The sequence below is a fragment of the Quercus suber genome, unplaced genomic scaffold (assembly GCF_002906115.3).
Source record: "Quercus suber isolate HL8 unplaced genomic scaffold, Cork oak 2.0 scaffold_671, whole genome shotgun sequence".
NCBI classification, from domain to species: domain Eukaryota; kingdom Viridiplantae; phylum Streptophyta; class Magnoliopsida; order Fagales; family Fagaceae; genus Quercus; species Quercus suber.
This window is the reverse complement of record NW_027070112.1, coordinates 5,536-27,578: the sequence shown is the minus strand read 5'-3', so window position 1 is coordinate 27,578 and position 22,043 is coordinate 5,536. Positions and strand designations below refer to the sequence as shown.

General features: G+C 30.0%; 1 protein-coding gene across 1 annotated transcript; it reads right to left on the bottom strand.

The window, feature by feature from the left end:
• Nucleotides 1–11,246: 11,246 nt before the first annotated feature.
• Nucleotides 11,247–21,726, bottom strand: LOC111986819 (triacylglycerol lipase 2-like). The gene is made up of 7 exons (XM_065765990.1): nt 21,670–21,726; nt 21,257–21,397; nt 21,072–21,168; nt 18,262–18,654; nt 12,012–12,098; nt 11,831–11,926; nt 11,247–11,569 (listed from the first exon to the last, which is right to left on the bottom strand). Exons 1-7 carry the CDS (start codon nt 21,724–21,726, stop codon nt 11,247–11,249), a joined length of 1,194 nt encoding a protein of 397 aa, XP_065622062.1.
• Between the last annotated feature and the right edge of the window lie 317 nt (nt 21,727–22,043).

The following is a 22,043-nucleotide window of genomic DNA, read 5'->3' as shown; positions in this document are numbered from 1 at the left end:
TTTCATTTCAGTGATGTAACAACTTTCACACTTCCCGCTATTTATGCTTGAAGAATCCAAATTCATACAAAGATTATGTTGTTTGGTAACTTGAATTACATACTAAATTACATATGTTTCATTATTATGTACGTATTTTAATATAATATATATTTTTTAAGAGACACGTTAATTGCTATAAATGAAATACTTTTTTTTAGAATCAACTATAAATAAAATACCATTTTTGTTTTTCATATCCTTAAACCTTATCTCTGCATCATGTTATATTATAGTACCATTTATTATATATTATAAATGTTATATACTATACACAACAATGACAAGTGTTACAATGACAATACATAAAATAATGACTCACCATATTTCTGTATCTTCCTCCATATTAAGTATGATATGAAAATCTTCTATATAAAAAAAAGTATGATATGACCAACAATAAATGAGAAATTATAAAAAAAAAAAAAAAAAAAAAAGTCCTTAAATGCATACAATAGTGTTGGATCTCAAAACTAATGAATGCACACAATTATGACGTGTGTCCCTTTGACAATGCACAAAACATTAACACGTCTCATATTTTGTAACTTCCTTCATCAATTTGGTATGATATTGAAAATTAACACCACGTGACAAATAATTATAGGTACATGTAGATCTTTTTCTCATGTGTGAATAGTAAATAAAAATTTTAAAAAAATAAAATGTCCTTAAGTGCACACTAAATTCTTCAATTATAATAAATATCCACTATAAGCTCTTTTAAATACTCTATCGATTTTTTTTTCCTTTTTTTTTTCTCCCTTATTTCTTTTCTCGGAGTAATCTAAAAGATAGTTTTTCCTTTAAGAGGGCAACCTGAAAAATTACACTTTACTCTTTTAAACTGTGATATGTTTTTCACTTACTCTTTTAAACTATGAAAATGCATACTTTACCCCCTAAACTATATCACCTTCTACACTTACCCCTCCTAAACTATGATAATACACATTTTGCCCCCTCCTCCCCTAAAATATAACCCATTTTACACTTACCCCATAAAATATGAGAATGAACACTTATTTTTCTAAAATATTACCCATGGGATGTGGTGTAACACTAGTAATGGTTTTTTTTTGGGGGGGGGGGGGGGGATTGTTATGTGGGTAATAATTTAGAGGGGGTAAAACTTGCATTCTCATAGTTTAAGGGGTTAAATGTACAAGGGGGTATAGTTTAGAGGGTAAGTCTAATTTCCCCAGGCAACCTAAAAGGCATGTTTTACAATGTGCTGAATATGTGTAATGTAGTACCATAATATATAATATATATTAAAAAAGTTTGATCCCAAAACTAGTGGATGCGCACAATGATGACATATGCCCCTTTGACTATGTATAAAACAATAACACATCTCATTTTTGTAACTTCCTTCATCAGTTTGGTATGATATGGAAAATTAATGCCATGTGGCAAATAAATATTGGTACATGTAAATCCTTTTGCCATCTATCAACAGTAATTAAAAAAAATTAAAAAAAAATAAAATCTCTTTGAAGGCACACTATAAATTCTACCATGATAATAAATATCCACAATAAGCTTCTTTAAAAACTCCATCAATTTTTTCCCCATTAATTTTTTTTCAAAAGTAACTTAAAAGACATGTTCTAAAATGTGCTAAATATGTGTAATGTAGTATCACAATTATTATATTATAAAAGTTGATCCCAATATTTGTTGATGCACACAATAATGATACATGTCCCTTTGACAATGCATATAAACAATGACACATCTCATCTTTTGCAACTTTCTTCATCAATTTGGTATGATATGGAAAATTAACGCCACATATCATATAATTATTTGTACATGTAAATATTTTTGCCATATGCCAATAGTAAATTAAAAAAATTAATAAAAAAAAAAGTCATTAAATGCACACTATAAATTCTATCTTTATAATAAAGCGTAATGCTAGTGATACAATTTTTTTTACAAAAAATTTGTTAAACTATTAATGTGGTGAGTGTTATTGGTAAATGAAAATGTGATATTAATGGTGAGTCTAGATGAAAATCAATAAGAAGTTGGTCACATCACATTTTGTAAAAATGTTGTAAAATAGTTTGTGGCTGTAACATTACTTTATAAGAGTAAATATTCACTATAAGCTCCTTTAAATACTCCATCATTGTTTTTTTCATTTTCTTTTTCCCTTAATTTTTTTCCTAATTAACTTCAAATGAAATTTTTCTTAGGGGCAACCTAAAAGAAAGTTTTAAAATATGCTAGATATATGTAATTTAGTACCATAATAAATTACAAATGTTAACAGATTTATTTTTTTAATAGAAAGATTCCAAATACACATATCTAATTATAGGGGGGGGATTCAAATTAGATGTGTGTGTGTGTGTGTGTGTTGGGCTTAAAAGTCATAGATGCATCAAGTAGCTAAACCTAATTGCAGTAATTTTTAGATAGAAGCCATGGAGGTTCCAAGTGATTGTACTAAATTGAAGTTATTTTTAGATAAACACAAAATCTTAATTGTTCTTATCAAATTTATCAATTTGATAAATTCAAAAGCTCGATCACTAATATCAACTTTTTTTTTTTCATTTTATGATTTTTCCCATTTTGTAATTTTGTTGATATCAACCTTCTTCTTTGGTAATTCATTTATCTTTGATTTTAACTTTTTATAACACTATACTAGTGAAAGTGCCTTGAATTGCACAGTTGTGGTCATAAATTTTCTCTATATATTTTTTGGAAATAATATTTAAATGATCTTTTATTGTTTGCTTCTAAAATGCATAGTTTTATATATTTTTCCTTTTATATAATATCTCTAATTAAAATGATTAATAAAAAAAATTTCTAATTCCATATTTATTAATCAAGAGGGAAATTTGAACTCTCGCAATAAAATATTTTCTAATACTTGCATGAATAAGGTTATCCTAAAAGAATTAATTCCAAATTTAAGATAAAAAAAAAAAATCAATTGTATTTGTACACCTAAAAGAAATATCATCTGTTGTAGACTTGTAGTTTTGATTTTATTCAAATAGTTATATCACCCTCTTAACCTATCATAAAACCTACATATGTGGTATCAACATATAACATTCTAACTTACTAATAAAAGAAAAGGAATATATATATATATATATATAGAGAGAGAGAGAGAGAGAGAGAGGTATAAGTTACACATAGTATAACTTTAAACAATATTAAATCACTCAGTATTTTTTAATTGAATGCGAATTGTGACAAATTCATCGTTAGATTACATTATCTTCATGCATTCTCCATGCTTGAAAAAATTTCAAGATGATTAAATATCAATAGTCATGTTATCAATCAATTGTTTAAATTTAAATTTTTGTAGTTTAAAATAATGAATAAAAGATGAGTTTATGAATCAAATGGTAAATAATAACTAATTGACATGAATATTAGTATGCATGTTAAGAACAGATAAAACATATAATTCAACAGTGAATTTTTTAAAATATGAATTCAACAACAAATTATTAGGTGGTGTAACATTGCTAAAAGTTATACTATGTGTAATTTGAACCCATCCCACACACACACACTACTAATAACAGGATTTCCTATTTAGATTTCAACATTTTATGTGCTAAAATATCCTCACAAATTCTTAAACTCTCTAAAATACCCTTATATTTTAGTTAAATAATTTTAAGGGTAAATTAGGAGTTTGGTCCCTATCCTTTAAGTTGATGTCAATTTGGTCTCTAATATTTCACTTGCGTCAATTAGTCCTTAACCTTTTGGTATTGTGTCAAAATGATCCATACCAATAATTAAGTAATGGATGGAAAATACTGACATGGCTAATAGTCAAAATAAAATTATATTTTCATGCCACATATATATACTACCACATCATCATAAAAAATTTATATAAAAAAGTTAGACACTAAAAACTCATAATTTTTTTTCCCTTTTGCTTTCTAGGGAACCAAATTGGGGTTAGAACTTAAAATTCAACTTCCTTCATTTTCCCATATTTCCCGTCAACCAACCATGTATGGATGGTGGGGAGAGGCCTCATTGACAATGTTTTTCCATTTGTGGGAAAGTCTTGTTGTTGAGAAAATTGGAATTAGGATTGCAAGGGAGTTTAGGGAAGTGATTTGTTAAAGAGTTGAAAATGTGGTTTTGGCTTTCGTTTTTGCTGCATCAGAGAATCGAAAAAATGTTTTTGGTGTTGTGGCTTTGGGTGGCTATACAAGTTTGTAGTTTGTATATGAATTATTAGCTAGGTGGGAACCATAGCTCTCATCGGCAAGTGCCCCACTCAAATATCAATTAAAAGCCATAGATTTCCTACAAAATTCCTCCATATGAGTTACTATCCATTGAATAGAGATAGTAGGGACTAGGGAGAGAAATCTCGTTGCCGCTCTTCACTCCACCACATGATATGTTTTATTGCTTAATCTGGGAATGGGAATTTAAGAATGGTTCCATGAGCTTTGAAGTTCTGTTTTTTTCCACGTTTGGCTGTTGGGAAAATATGGGAAAATGAATGAAGTTGAGTTTCAATTTTGGGTTTTTAACCTCAAAATGGTCCCCAACAAAGCAAAGGAAAAGAAAATTCTAGGTTTTTTTAGTCCTTACTATATATATATATATATATATATTTATATATATTTTTTTTTTTTTCTTTTTAAAGTTTATGATGATGTGGCAATACAAGTGGCAATCTATGTGGCATGAAAATAATATTTTATTTTAACTATTAACTATGTTAGTTTTTTCCATTCATCACTTAACGGTAAGGACCGTTTCGAACAATATCAAATGATTAGGGACTAAATTGACCCTTGTGAAATGTTAGAAACCAAATTGATATATAATATAAAAGTAGTCAGGGACCAAACTTGTAGTTTACCCTAATTTTAAAATTTAAAAAATAAACTAGTTAAAAGAGTAATTTACTATTTTTTAAAAAGTTCCTAAATTTTAGGCATTTTCCTTTCTCTTCTCCAATTTAAATTACCACGTTTTATTCTAAATTCTAAATTTCAAACTTTTATAAGCCACTAACTCAAATACAAATAACTAATTAGATAAGAAAAAAAATTCATGTAGAAAATGATCCTAAAAATTAGGACGCTATTTTTATCTCACTTTTAAACATTATGACACTAAATCAAAATAGAAAATAAAAAATAGCCTCATCACATGTGAAGCGCGTGTGATGAGGCTAATATATATATAAAACCCTAATTTATTCAACTTGAGTAATGCCTTTAATTACATTGTGTTTTAAGCCTCAAGCAATCACCATATCTATAAACTATCCAAATTTATAAGTATTACAAAATAATTAAAACTAAAAGAAAAAAATCACAACACATATATTAATATATACACATGGAAAAAATAATGAATTTAGTAATAAAAAAATTTCAAAAACAAAATTAACCAAACATTTCAATTCATTAATTAAGAACAATCCGGATTTCTGAACATTTAAAACATATGAGAATGGAGTTAAGTAAGGGGTGGCTTACATAGGAATTTGCATCAATTGATCTAATTATCTCATTAGTACAAGCTAGGCCCCCATGTAAGAACGTTTTTTTTTTTATGCTTCTTTTTCTCTTGTATCCAATTTCATGTTGGCAGTAAATTTTGCTTTTAAAGAAGCTAGACTACACATGACAAAGCACCAAACGAAAACCATGATTGTCAACAACAAACATTCTTGTGATAAGAAAATAAATGATACACATATTTTCCTTGCTATATAATCTACTTAAAGAGAAAACATTCCACACCATTACATCACAGCAAAATCCCTTTAAATACCTTAAATTAAAAATTTATATATAAGTCATCAATAAAAGGTGCGACGTCTACAACAACAATAAATAAATAAAATGCGATCACTTAATCACTATGAGATTCATAGATACAAAAGTTTAGAGAAAAATTATATCATATACTATATAATAATAGGCAACAAATACACAAAACCTATTTATTTTTATTTAAAAAAAATATCTTGAAAACAAATACATACATGCAAGAAGATGGTATAGGATGCATGTTTATCTACACAAAAAATAATCATAGTATGAAAAAGAACATAAAGTATGTAAGTTTTGAGTAGAATTTCATTGTTATTCAAACTTATTAGGTTTCTGTTAGATAGTAGTTGTATGACACCAGGACATAAGGTGCTTAGGTTTAAACTCATTAAGTTTATTGTAGGTAGTAGTTGAATGGCACCAACTAGGGGTGTTTACCAAACCGCACTACCGCACTTAAATTGACCAAAACTGCCCTCAAAATAGAGTAACCACACCGTGTCGCAAGTGGTAATGAACTGCGCTACAGTATGAGGTGCGGTGTGCGGTTTTACAACAAGAAAACGCACTGCACTACACCCATATATATATATATATATATTTGACTAAATATATTAATAATTTAATATTATATCAAGTAAGTGGCCAACTCAGTGTTAGTATATTCCAATTTCATGTTAAAAACAACTTTGTTTTGGTTAAATACAAAATCAAAAGTTCCAAACCTCATTCACTTCTCCACCTCTCACTCTCACAAAATCAAAAGTTCAAAAGTTTAATGCATTTTTTTTTTGGGTATATATTTGTGGTACTTTTAGTTTATTGTCAATCTATCATGGATTTTTTTTGTTGCATGATTATATTTAAAAAAAAAAAAAAACTTACTGTCATATTGTTATGGTTATTAATAGCAAACTAGTAATTGACCATGACATTTTAAAAAATATATCATCCCAAAACCGACCATACCATGCCTTGTACACCGCATATGTGACTATAAAACTAAGGTGTGGTGCGGTGATGGTTTGGCCAAGCTGCACCACAAAGTGCTATGCTTAAAATAGCCAAAACTGCATAGTGAACACCCCTACCACCAACTAATGTTTTCAAAAAAAAATTAATAAATATTATGCAATTTGATGCAATCACTTGACTCAACCACAATTTCTAAACCCAACTATAAATTTTCTACAATTTTATGTAACTACTTGGCGTAACCACGACTTTTATGTCCAATTTCTATTATATAGTATATAATATAATATGATATGTTTTTTTTTTTTTAACATTTAAGGTTTGAGCAAATACTAGCTTAGAAAAATAATTAAGAATAGTTTTACAATTAACAATATATATTTATCAACAATTTATTAATCCATACTTTTGTTCTTGTTCTTGTTCTTGTTCTTCTTGTATAATTTAGTAACCACCCAAACAAAAATTCCTAGAGCAGTCATGCTAGAGTGCATGTGTGTATATATGTGTGTGTGTGGGAACCAAAAGAAAATGCAAGCAAGCTTCATGAACCAAGCAGAGCCTCGATAAAGCTTCTATATATTCCATGGGATGCCAACACTACTGTTCGTGACACCCCATTTGTTATGAGTATAAAACCAACACTGTTTGAAAGTTGTGGAGAGGAAGATAAGTCTAGAAAAAATGTTATGGTTAAGGGGTGCTCTTAGGGAATTTGTTTGATGTAGGACAGAATTTACAATTTAGTATTTGTAATTTATTAATTTTGGCATTTTATGTAATTTATGTTATTTTAGGTTAGGGTATTTATTTCAGTGTTTTTAGTTGTTTTTAATGTTATTTAGTCAAATTAGGTTTTGTGGCTTTTCCTAGCTATTTAATGTATTGTTGCCTCTATAGGCAATTTAGTTTTTAGATTAATAAAAATTCAGACTTTGTCTATTGTTTTTTCTAGTGGATTCCAAACCTATAAATCAAGGAACCCCTTATAGATTCAAGATTTACTACCATAAATTAACAGTTTAGATTTTGTTCTATCAAAGAGAGTATTGTGTGTGCTTTCGCGACATCAGTTTGCATTAGAGCCTTAACTTACTCTAGTCTGATGCCTAATCGACGAGACAGTAACCACCATAACAACAAAAATGAAGTTGAAGACACAGTTCTCACTAGGGCTGAGTTTCACCAATTTCGTGAAGATAGACAGCAAAGTATGCGTCAAATCCGGCAAGGGATTGCAACTCTTGTTGCTAGGAAATCATATCACAACAATAATTATCAATATATACAAAGATACACTCCTAACTACAAGAAAATTTCATTCTTTGATAGAGATATGTGTAAGTTGGATTGCATCTAATAAATTGGACAATGAAGCAGAGGAATAGTGGGAAGACATTCAAATCGATTGAAATTGACAAGGTAAGCATCCAATCCACTCTTGGCAAAGAAAAGGGTATTAATTGATTTATGGTTTCCTAATGACTATTATGATATACTAGATTATACAAGTGTTGATTATAAATCTGTATATTCGTACCAAAAGCAATATGTTCAAAACATGAAAGTTTTCTACACAATCCCCAAGTTTTGGTTGATTTGTTGAAGATGATGACACAATATGTTGATTTTCTTGGAGTAGAAAATTTTAATTTTATTATCAACCTTTTGTTGATTGATGTTGCAAATAAATTGAAGGTAAATGAGAAGAAATTTTATGCTACACTTTATGAAGAATTCAAGTTTCAAAACCGGATAAAATTATTAGAGCATTTAAAGTATTTGTTTATTTGGAGTGGAAGATTTTAGATTTCAATTATCAACTCCAGTGACGGCTCTAGAATTTTTTTCTAAGGGGGTCAGTAATAATAGAGCTAGAAATTTGTCATGGGGTAGTTAAAAAATAAAATTATATATTTTTATTCTGTTCATAAAACTTTACAATTTAGTATACAATACAACTTTATTGTACAATAGTCTAAAAAAGTTATTAATAGTTTAAAGATTGGTTTAACAACAAATATAATTAAATTACTAATCATACATTTTTGTCAAATTAATAGTAACTTATTATATTTATATGTATTATCAATTAAGTAAAAATAAAAATATATAATAAAGGAGAATAGTAACACACCTAGGAGTAGAACTAGGAGTAAATGTGAAACTAAGAAAAAAATAGTAACTAATATAAGTTTTTGCTTTTGAAGTATGGTTTTTTAATGGCACATGTGGTTACTCTCTTGGAATTTGAGCAAGCACTAAAATACTTCTTGGACTTAGAAATTTATAGAGTATTTATCAAACTATTTGATAAATAAAGAGAAAAACTAAGAAAATATAGAAGAGAGAAAGAGAGATAAGGAGAATGACAAAAAATCACATATGTAGATAGAGATCTGTTGGTTATAACAGTAATTTACTTTTTTGCTTATGAAGAAAAAAAGTACAGGGAAAAATAACTTCATTGTGCTATCAGTAATAAAGTAAGCTAAAGTACCGGAGATTTTTTTTTTTTTTTTTTAATGAAGGAGCAAAAATTTGAAACATTTAAAAATAAAATAAAATTCAATACACAAAAATTTTATAACAAATCTAGGTGGCAAGTTGTTAATGATAGGTAAAAAATGATGTTAATTGTGGGTCCAAATAAAAAAAAAAATTAGGGAGTCAAAAAGAAGTTATATATATATATATATATTTGACAGGTTAGGGGGTTCATTTGAACCCACTGGCTTGAACATGACGCCACCCCTATTCAACTCAATGACGTGTTTTTTTTTTTTCAAGTGTGGGGGTCTGATGTAGGACAAAATCTACAATTTAATATTTATAATTCATTAATTTTGATATTTTACGTAATTTACATTATTTTAGATTTAGAGTATTTATTTCATCATTTTTTTAGGTGCTTTTAATATTGTTTAGTCAAATTAGGATTTTATGTGTTCTCGTAGCCGCGCTAAGTTTTCTTTTTACTATTTAAATGCATTGTAGACTTTGTCTATTAATAAAAATTTAGACTTTGTCTCTTGTTTTCTTTTTCCTTAGTGGATTCCAGACTTATTATCTTGTGGATTCAAGAAACTGCTTATGGATTTGAGGTTTACTATCAGAAACTAACAATTTAGTTTAGATAGCATTGTGTATGCTTTCTTCTGGCCTTTCGCGACATCATTATTAATGAACCATTTTATGAAAGTTTTGATACTATTTTTATGGAAAATATAAAAAATTGTAAAGTAAAATCATTTGCTTTTCCTTTTTCCATAAATTTTTTTTTTTTTTAAATTCCTAAACTAATTCCCTTAGACCTTAGGGCATCTGTTAATTTTTTCTCATAAATAAACCTATTATCATTGTCACCATTATTGAAATTTTTCCTAGTTGTTCTTTTTTCAACCTATAAAAAGAAAATTTGAAACCTAGACCTATCGACATGAGGAACTTATCATTTTCACAGTGAAGTTTGTCAAAAGGAAAATCATCTATAATTTTATGCTTTCCACCTACATATCTTCAGAAGAAGAGATTTTCTTTTATTCTTTTCATAAACTCCCTTTAACTCACAAATTTGAATTTGATAATGGCAGCGGAACTCAACGTGACCTACCTAATAATGACAGGGATACAAATTTTCATGATCTTTTACGCAGCTTTTGACATGGTTAGTTCTTATTAGCAAATAAATTATTTTCCTTTGAATGAATGACGAGGACAAAAATTCTAAGATTACATAAAATGCTATTATAATTTGTGCTATAATTGTTCACATGACAGATTGTGAATGATGAAGAAAAATGATGGATTTATATGAAAGTGATTAGCTACTGGTCATAGTTTGATATGTAAAATAATTGTGGCAAAAATGATGACATTTTACGTATTACTAGAAAAAAGGAATCAAGTTTTTTCAATCAAATCAGCAAAAAATAAAAAAATAAAAAATTGGCTGAGTTCCTTAACATTCATTTTTTCGCCATTGACAAACTTTTTCTTTTGGAATAAAGAGACTGCAAATTTTGAGTCTAATTTGGGATTCACTTATTTTACTGAAATTAAAAAAAAAAATAGATGAAAGTACTGTAGATAAAAGTAAAAGTTAACTGAAATAGTACAGTGGAACTTATGAATATTATCAAAAAGTACAGTGAAACTCATAAATAGTAACAAAAATAAATTAAATAGTAAAATAAGTTGGTAAAAATAATTTTTACCAAACCTTCAGAATTCAAAGAGTTCTACATCAAATTACAAATGTAGAACCTTATTTCACAGCCTTATACAGGGCCAAAAAATAATAATAATAATGTTTAACCAAACATAGAGTTAAAATCAAATCTAGGGTGCAGTACAAATAATAATGAGAAACTTTGACTGGACCAAAGAATCGTCTGTAGAGGATCTCTGAAAGAGTTTTGAAAATCAAGTTTGGGTCCTGAAGAAAGCCAACAGAGGATCATATACAACACTTTCCGCATTCTCAGCCATAACGAAATCAAAATGAGCATAGTCATCTCTGTACTGTAACACAAGCTTGTCCTTCTGATGATCCTCAAGGTTGTCAAGCAAAAGCTTCACGTCATTAACGTCAGAAAGCGAATCCTTCCCTCCATAACCAATGAAAAGAGGAATGTCTTTTGGAATGCGTGTCAGATTGTACAGAGGAGGAGTGCGCTGCCCGTAGTGCTTCTCGTTCTCACTGTCGTCACCGTAGTCGTACTTTGCTATGTTTCCAGCTAGAAGCACTATCCAAAATTTTAAAATACGAAGAATTAATATATTTATAAAGTCCTTGTGATCTAAGGAATTCAATTAAATTAACCTATTAATTACATTCGAAGTAAAACGACTCTGACTATTGGTAGTGTTACTTTGTAAGCCTTGGACTTGAACGGCTAAATGACAATGAGATATCCACATATAGGTTTATTTTTATATTCATAAAATTCAAGGTTTAAAAAAGACAAAGGCGAGCTGAGTGGAGTATCCAAAATTCAGAGACTTACTCTGAGACAAATGGACTACGTTCTTTGTTGACGTTGACTGGGGTGTATGTTCCAGAAAAACATCATAGGTGGAAGGCTTTATGCAGCAATTTGGGCCTATAAATAGAAATGTCGCATGTAAATCAGTAGTGTTAGGGAAAGGGAGATTATATATTATGAAGTTAAGGCAAGTGAAAACAACCTGCAACAGTGGATACCAGGTTGCTACAGTCAATAAGTGGTAAGCGGCAGACACCTTCCAGAAGTTTGCCAGCAACCGACCTGTTTACTAGGAAAAGAAGATTGTTAGTGGTCTAATTTTTCACAATTTGGGTAACTTTCGAACATCTTTAAACCAGTCTCAGCAAGTGAGAATAGTTGTACATATTGATTAATGTTGAAATATCATAGATAGAAATCACCAGTCTCGTTCTTTCGTTGAAAAATTACTCAGGAAATGGCCGAAAAGACAATACCAAAAAAACTAGACCTTTAATCATTAATTGCAAGAATGTGCAAGTTTTTGTTTTTTTGTTTTTTTTTTTTTTTCCAAGCAAGTGCAAGTTGAATTACATATAGAACGTTTTGTGACTCAATGCGTGTGAGTTCATCTTTCTCTCCTGCACTTGGCTTTTATAGATGAAAGGTATGTTTGGTTAGGTGATCTAGAAGATTAAAAGAACGTTTTTAAAACTAAAACTCAGCTTTGCAACCACAACTTCTCACAGTTTTTTACAAACTCTAATTTAAATTCAAAACACAATTTTCTAACGGTTTATACAAGCGCACTCAAATTGTTGTTAAGAAGCTGTTTGCTTGCCATTCTGGTTGTCTAAAAATTTGCTGTTGGGAATGTTTATTTTGGAAGTTTGTTGACAAGAAACAGTATTTAACTAAAAAATCGTTCACTTGCCATGGATAGGACTAGGTCAAGCAAACCTTTCAAAATTTGAAATTTTCTATACTGTTATTAATGAAACGACTAATGCTTTGATTTCATTCAAACCTCAAAAAGTAGGGTGTTATTTCACCTCTTTTTTTTTTTTTAATTTATAATTTTTTTCATCTAGAGAACTTTAAAATTTTAAGCTTTTTTTCTTCTACAAAACTTAGAATGGCATATGCAAAATTTTAAGTTAAGGGTACTAAAAGTACGTTAATTAATTCAAAAGAAAAAGTTAATTAGATGATAATTGATTTGTAAATATTTTAAGAAGTGAGTTGATACTTATTGGAAGTGATAATTAAAATAAAATCAAAATTAGTTTTGTTTTATTAATTAGTCTCATTTTGATGTATTTGTGTTGGTTTTATTTTGTACCAAATTTATATGTAATTCTCCATATTTTGATATATTTTTTGGTGGGATTACATGTTGTCTTAGTTGGTTTGCTTTAGCCCTAGAAAAAGGTTTGTCAAAGCAGTTTAGAGTGGGTTTGTGGCTTGCTCGGGACAAAGATTGCTCGCAAAGTTGCCATGCATCAAGAAAGGGGGAGTTTTTTTGTCCTCTATGTGTCGCAACATTTCGCGACCTAGCTAGCTCACAATTAGTTCGCAATTAGAGTCAGGACAAATTGATCTCATCTGTAGACAACTCATTTCCAAAACAACACACAATACACACTCGTGCTTTCCAATTCTCTAAATCTCCAAAAATTGAGAAAAAAAATCCTAGAGAGAATACTGATAGTGATTTTGTGAGTGATGTGTTGCTCACTTTAGAGAGAGAGAGAGAGAGAGAGAGAGAGAGAGAGAGAGAGAGAGAGAGAGANTTTAAATTCAAAACACAATTTTCTAACGGTTTATACAAGCGCACTCAAATTGTTGTTAAGAAGCTGTTTGCTTGCCATTCTGGTTGTCTAAAAAATTTGCTGTTGGGAATGTTTATTTTGGAAGTTTGTTGACAAGAAACAGTATTTAACTAAAAAATCGTTCACTTGCCATGGATAGGACTAGGTCAAGCAAAACCTTTCAAAATTTGAAATTTTCTATACTGTTATTAATGAAACGACTAATGCTTTGATTTCATTCAAACCTCAAAAAGTAGGGTGTTATTTCACCTTTTTTTCCTTTTTTTTTTTTTTTTTAATTTACTATTTCTTTCATCTAGTGAATTTTAAAATTTTAAGCTTTTTTTCTTCTACAAAACTTAGAATAGCATATGCAAAATTTTAAGGTAAGGGTACTAAAAGTACGTTAATTAATTCAACCAAAAAAAATTTAAGTTAATTAGATGATAATTGATTTGGTAAATATTTTAAGAAGTGAGTTGATACTTGTAGGGATTGGGTTTGAGCACTTCTTCTATTGGATGAGTGAACTCAGACCCAACTAGTCCAATACAATAAATTTATAGAGACTGGGTTTAAGAACTAGGCCTTAATGAGAGTTACAACAACTAGACATGGTTATGAGTGGATTGAATAACAAGGACATGGACTAAAGTGTGAAATTCTGTCCTCGGCCCTTATCTAAGAAGCTTGTTGTACTTCTTATTTCTTCAGTGCTTGGTTACAAAGGTTTCAAAGATGATACCAATTGTTGCCATCTTCTCTATTTTTCATCCTTTTTTCTTTCTCCTTTTTCCTGGAGGATTTTTTACATTATATATCCCCTTTCCGTTGATCTTGGCCCTCAATTTGTTGATCATGCAGGTCACTACCCGAGTGCTTGTCTCATCAGCCGCCTTCCCAAATCTTTTGTGAGTTGTAGCAACCAAGGCAGCACTGTTCAGGAGTAATTTCCTCATTAATGCGGCAAGAACGTTAATTGTGGGCATTTAATGCGGAGGTGACAGTTCCTCCTTGAATTGCTCCTCCACCATGCTCTCATAGCTGACCCATTGTACTTGTCATTTTTCTTGGGATGTTCTGGGAGGCTGCCTTTGATGGTGTGCCGTTTTTCCCTTTTATGATCTCGGTTTGCCGAGAACAGGATTGTCCTCAGCGATGTTTCTTGACAATTTGGACTTTCTTCCTCCTCGGCGTGGGTCTTGGGCTTAGTATAAAATGGGCTAGGGTTGCCAAATTCTTTGACCCCACAATACTTATTGGAAGTGATAATTAAAAAAAAATCAAAATTAGTTTTGTTAATTAGTCTCACTTTGATGTATTTGTGTTGGTTTTTTTTTGTACCAAATTTAAATGAAATTCTCCATATTTTGATATATTTTTTGGTGGGATTACATGTTGTCTTAGTTGGTTTGCTTGAGCCCTAGAAAAGGTTTGTCAAAGCAGTTTAGAGTGGGTTTGTGACTTGCTCGGGACAAAGATTGCTCGCAAAGCTGCCATGCATCAAGAAAGGGGGAGTCTTTTTGTCCTCTATGTGTCGCAACATTTCGCAACCTAGCTAGATCACAATTAGTTCGCAACTAGAGTCAGGAAAAATTAATCTCATCTGTAGACAACTCATTTACAAAACAACACACAATACACACTCATCCTTTCCAATTCTCTAGATCTCCAAAAATTGAGAAAAAAAAATCCTAGAGAGAATACTAATAGTGATTTTGTAAGTGATGTTGCTCACTTTAGAGAGAGAGAAGCCATTTTTTTGTTGTTAGAATCGATCTACAACTTTTCCCTTTTTTATCAAGGTTTTCAGACCCGAACTGTTCATTGAATTGTAAAAGGGAGAGATTCAAGATTTTTGAGGTCGAATTGAGGTCGAACCAGGGTCGAACTGTAATAACATCATAATTAATTTAATAATTAATTAAAGCCTAAATATAGATATTAAATTTATAAAACTAACAAAATTGACAATATATCTATATATGTGAGGGAAATTTAATGATTTTCAAGCATATATTTAATAATTAAATAAGAAAGTTAATAAAATAAAACTAGCCTCTGAGAATGCGCTCACACGTATGCTCATCTTTTATTTTTTGGGTAAAAAAAATATGAATACATGAGGTGAGTTTTATAGATTGGAAGAGTTTTAAAACTAACAAAAAAGTGATCCTATTTTGTAGGGAGTTAGTGAGTAGAAGTAGGAATTTAAATCAACATAAGAGTATGAGTTTATTAGAAGCAAGAAGGCATTTCAACGTAGAAGTAAGAATTTATTATTTTTGTCAATTTACTATTTTAACCTCATTTTTAAGTTTTAGATAGGGGTATTTTTTACAGTAAAAAAAAAAACAATAACTAACTTTCTTTTGCCAATTTACTTTTTTAACCCCATTTTTAAGTTGTTGGTTAATTAATTTATGGGTATTTTTGACAGGAAAAAAAGCAATAATTAATTTTCTAAATCCTCTTAATATATGCAGATAATAACCATGAAAACATTAAAATTTATGATTAATTTTTGAAGTAAAGTTGAATATCTTTGAAGGATTTTAATTATAATTTTTTTTTTTATTCCTTGTAAGAGATGGATAATTTAATTAAGTAGAATAAAATGGTGTTAAGTTGTTTTTTATTATAAAAAAATGCTAAGGGTTGGACATGATGGTTCTTGCCATCGTTCATGCAGTCCAACCCGTTTTAGGGGTTCACGAAAAATTAACAAAAAATCCGGTCTTTAGGCTTAAAAATCGGTTTTCATCCCAGTTTTCGGTTTTCACGATTCGACCTCCTGGTCCTATTCAGGTCTAAAAACCATGTTTTTTATCCTCTCACCATGCTTTTATCTTAAAGAGGAGATTGTTACCTTCACCATCTACATATATTCTGAGTGTGTTGTTGGTTGTGGGAACCTTTGGAGATCCAAACCACAAATCCTAACTTCACTTGGTGACTAGTAATTGGTCACTCACTCTGGCATAACTTTGTAGACAACGACGGAGCCACTTGATGACCAAGGGGGGCCTAGGCCCTCCAAATTTTTTGAAAAAAAATGACTTTTTTTCTTAAATATCTTAAATATTTGATAATTTTTAAATAATCTTATCATTTTGTTCCCCAATACTTGATAATATACATACATATTTAAGAAAGTCTAAAAATAAACATATTTTTCATTTAAATAAATACAATTTATAAATATATATATATATATATATCTCAACAAATTATAATAATTAAACATTCATTATCTTTAAAATGAACACATAGGTATTTTAACAATTATCTCAATAAATAAAAGGGAAAAAATTGAGTTATGAAGTATTGTATATTACTATTTTACATTTCATACAAAAAATATATATATATATATATATATTATATATAGCCCCCCAAAGATAAATTTCTAGCTCTGCCACTATTTGTAGAAGAAAAGGCTCAACGAAGTTGGATGCTAGCTAGACTTTGGAGGGCTCAAGTACTTAGGGAGATTTAGGCTTGGAAGTTCTGCTTCAAGTTTGTATTGTATCTATTATATAGTGGAGTTTCGACTTGGAGGGTTGATGGAAAGGTTTTTCACTTTGGTCTCCAATTTCCTCTTTGAAAACACATTTTGGTGTTTTCATTTGATTTGGTCTTTTATTTTTCTGCACTCTATAATACTTTCTTGCTTTATACTTTCTCTGTCTCACTTTTTTTGTCCTCTATTCCATTTTGAGATGTCCCAAAATATTGTCCCGTTTCTAAAAATAAAAGTTATTAATTTACTAATGTTCCTATTATACCCCTATTAATTTATAAATTCAATTTTTTGCTAAATTTTTTATAGGGTAGTTTTGGAAACTTATATATTTTTAAAAGATAGACAAGACAATAAATGATATTCCCTTAAAAGTTTGACTTTTCAAACAGGACAAAAAAAAAAAGAAAAAAAAGAAAGGGAGACGGAGGGAGTATTGTTTATTGCTGTGCATGGATAGTGAAATTGGCTAATCACTTATATTGGTACGATTATTGTTAGTGAAATTGGCTAATCACTTAAGCCGCGTTTAAAACGCGGCCATAGCACCTGTACTTAGGCCGCGGATAAAAAACGCGGCCATACAGCCTCTAAAGGCTATAGTCACGCGTTTTAGGCTGCATTCAGAAACGCGGCCTAAGGAAACGCGGCTATAGGCTATGGCCGCGTTTTTTAACCGCGGCCATAGGCCAATTTTTTTGTAGTGATTGAAGGTCTAAGTATTTGATATCGTATGAGCTTATCTTTCCATTAGTATCAAAGAGAGTACATTTGTTTGTGATTAATTTCTATGGCGTGATTTGTGACCCCCGTTCTCCTATAGCTTGGAAAATCGCATAAGGCACCCCCGTCTTCAATGGGAAATATTACGCATTTGGAAAGTTCTTATTAGAGCAGTTCTTTATTCTTCGGATGATACTATTTGGGTCTCTTTTAAGCCCAAATAGTAAGACGTTAAATGTTATATATTAGAAAGAGTAATCCCAGAAATACAAATTTTCATAGTTTTTGATGTGGCAAGTTATTATTAGATAAATTCTCTTTGTTAGAATGAGTTACGAGAAAGCAGGGAAGCAGGTTTTTTGAATCCGAATCTTTTCACCAATCACAACAGTATTGGGCCAAAACAATTAACATACAACTAAAATGAGAAACTTTTTTCTGGAACATAGAATTATCTGTGGTGGATCCGTAAAAGAGTTCTGAAAACCAAGCTTGGATCCTGAAGAAAGCCATCTGAGGATCATATATTTCACTTTTCGCATTCCCAGCCATAACGAAATCAAAGTGAGCATATACTTCTTTGTACTTTACCACAAGCTTGTCCTTCTTATGATCCTTTAGGTTGTCTAGCAAATGCTTCACCTCATTAACGTCAGTAAGCGAATCCTTCCCTCCGTAACCAAAGAAAAGAGGAATGTCTTTTGGAATTCGTGACTCATTGTACAGAGGAGGATTAGGCTGTCCGTAGTGCTTCTTGTTCTCACTTTCATCACCGTAGTCATATTTTGCTGTGTTTCCAGTTCTGATCACTATCCAAAGTTTTAAAATACCCAGAGTTAATATATTTATTAAGTCCATGTGATCTATGGAACTCAATTAAATAAACCTATTAATTACATTCGAAATAAAACAACTTTGACTATCGGTGGCGTAACTTTGTAAGTCTTGGACTTGAACTGCTAAATGACAATAAGATATGCACATAAACGGATTCTTTTTATGTTCATGGAATTCAAGGTAAAAAAAAAAAAAAAAATTGAGCTTAGCAGAGTGTGTCCAAAATTCAGAGACTTAGGAGGTGTTTGGTACATGCACTTAAAAATTGAAAACATGTGTGGAAATATGTGTGAGTAAAAAAGTAGGTGGAAATATGTGTAATATTGTTTAAAAACTGAAAACATATGTTTGAGTAGGTGTATCAAATAAGAAAGTATATTATATTTCTTTAATACCAATTTAGCATCTATTTTGATATTTTTTACCCAATAAATGATTGATATCTGTTTAAAAAAATCACATCAGACTACTCTAATAAATAATTAATTTATCTTCTTGATAATATAGAAGATTGTAATTAATTTATTAGAGTAGTCTAATATAATTTTTTGAAACAGGTGTTATTTATTTATTGAGTAAAAAATATCAAAACAAATGTTGAATTAGTATTATCGAAACATGATATTTTTTATCGTATCAAAGAAGGCCTTACTCTGAGCCGAATGGATTATGTTCTTTGTTGACGTTGACTGGGGTGCATGACTAAAAGAATCATCCATCGTGGAAGGCTTTCTGCAGCAATGTGGACCTATAAATAGAAATGACATACGTAAATAAGTCCTGGAAGGTAAAGGAAGACTATATTATCAAGATAAGCCCAATGAAAACAACCTGCAATAACATCTATCGGTTTGGTGCAATCAATGAGTGGTAATGAGCAGACACCTGCCAGAAGTTTGCTGACATCCGACCTGGTGGCGCAATCAATGAGTGGTAACTTCTTCACTCGGAATATTTCTGAACATCTTTAGACAAATCTCAGCAGTGAAAATAGTTGTACATATTGATTAATGTTAAAATTATAGATAGAAATCACCCGTCTCATAGACTATACCAAATTATTATTATTATTATTATTTTAACTACTTAATCATTCCTATTAAAAAAAAAAAAAACTACTTAATCATTGATTGCAAGCATGTGCAAGATGTTACTGAATTAAGATGGCTTAATAGGCTTATTGCTTCCTCACCCTCCAGCAATGATTTCACGGAGACCCAGCCAGGGGCGTAGCTACGTGTAAAATTTTGAAATTTTTAAAAATATATACATATATAATTATTTTAATTTTTCAAAATTTAGTCTACAAAAATAAGAGTTGGCCGTCCCAAATATTTGATTTAGTCCAATGATGCTCTTAAAAAAAAATTGGTCTAATAATTATAGAGACATAATATTATTTTTCACAATTCTATTTTTTTATTATAAAATATGCTCTTATATCTGTTAAATATTTGATAGAGTTTGGCACTAAACATATTTAAATCTATATCTTTTTCAACCAATTATGTGGCAAATAACAAGTCATTGACTCATTAAAAAAATAATGTCACTAAAACTATACATGAAATGTCTTTTTAGTTACTACATAATGTATTAGAGCAATATAGCATCAAATATGTTTGAAGCTTAACTTATTCCTCCAAGTTTTAGATCATTTATGTTTTTAAAAATTTCATTAGTTCAATTGAAAGATTTTTTACTTTAGTATAAAATTTGATAATTTGTATTGAAAATGAAGTTTTTTAAGAATTTCACTATATAAAAATAGTAAAAATGAATTTTATTTTATAAAAGATTGCCACCAAACATAATTTTGATTAAAATTACTAAGCTCTTTTTATTTTTGTTTAGTGTGTGTATATATAAATTATCAAATAAAAAAGTGTGTTTATATAATAAAAAAGCGTGTGTATAAATGTACGTGAAAGTTATCTTAATAAATATATTAAAATTGTAACTTGGCCCCCAAATGAAAATTTCTAACTCGACCCCTGGACCCAGCCGATAAGTGCGCTGTTAAATTTAAATAAAGAGTTATGATATTGAATTCGATATTAGCAAAATATGTGTTTCACAATTGAACAGCAGAGTTTCATAATTTGTCTACTTCGCCTAGGAATGGAGTGGCAATAGCTCTTCCAACTATCGAGGTAATCTGACCCCAATAAAATAATGGGCCAAGCAAAGCAACGGATTCTGTCAATGTTCACCAGCTTCTCTTGGGAAAAGGACGCTAAAGCAATCAAAGTTCCCTACATTTTAGAAAAACATGTGGCCTTAGTTTCACCTATCATACGCCTAGCAAAACCCAAAAAGATAGTAATGTCCGTAAATAGAATGGAAGCAACAATTCCACATATTTACCATGGAATGTCTAACATAGTACAGTTTCTGCCATATCTTATTATGTATATCAGTATATAGTCATACATAGCCAGAAGATCATCACTCGCTAATTGCTCCCACGTCCAATTCCAGTATACCTATAGAGTAAGAAGATATTAAAAATTACAAAATATTTCAATGTAATTCATATAATGCAGTTGACATTTTGTAAAAGCAAAAGAGAACCAGATCATTAGTACTGAGTGAAATATGTCCACGGCTGGATTCTGTCCCTCGATTGTTGCTTATCCACGCACCAAAAACATTATCGGCTAAGATGAATGCCAGAGATTTATTTGGAGAATTGAACAGCCAGGCCGCAGCATCCTGTGACCAACCACAACTAGTCTTAGTTCATTGATCTTATCAGTCTATTCTTCGAAGTATAGAAATCCCTCACGAGCATACTTAACAAAAAGAAACATAATCCCACTTATTTTCTACCTCTTTTTTAACTCTTTTAAAATCTTTTTTCTCCATTTAAAAAAAATAAAATAAAAACTCTTCTTCTTTATATTAATTCACACTTACTGTTACACTTCTTCTAACATTTATCTTCCCTCTTTGCCTATTTATCTTTCCCTTACTCTCTACTTTACCATTACACTTCCTACATCCTTTTCTCTTTCATATATTTTGATTCTTCTTCTCTCCATTTTAATTTTTATGAATTTGATATTATTTCTCTTATTCAATACATATTTTTCCCACACAAAAACTATTAGTACTCTCTCTCTACTTTCTTTTGGTGGATTTTTATTCTTTCTTATAACTCTAATTAAGGTTAATGGTTTTTTTTTTTAAATGTGTTTTAATTTTTTTTTTTTTTTATTATTATTATTATTATTATTATTTGGAAATAGGAATTTGAGTTTATGCCAAAACACAATCTACATGGCTATGAATTTTTTTTGAAAGCTACTATGAATTTGAATATGCCTACCAATTGTTTAAGTAATAATTATTATAATTC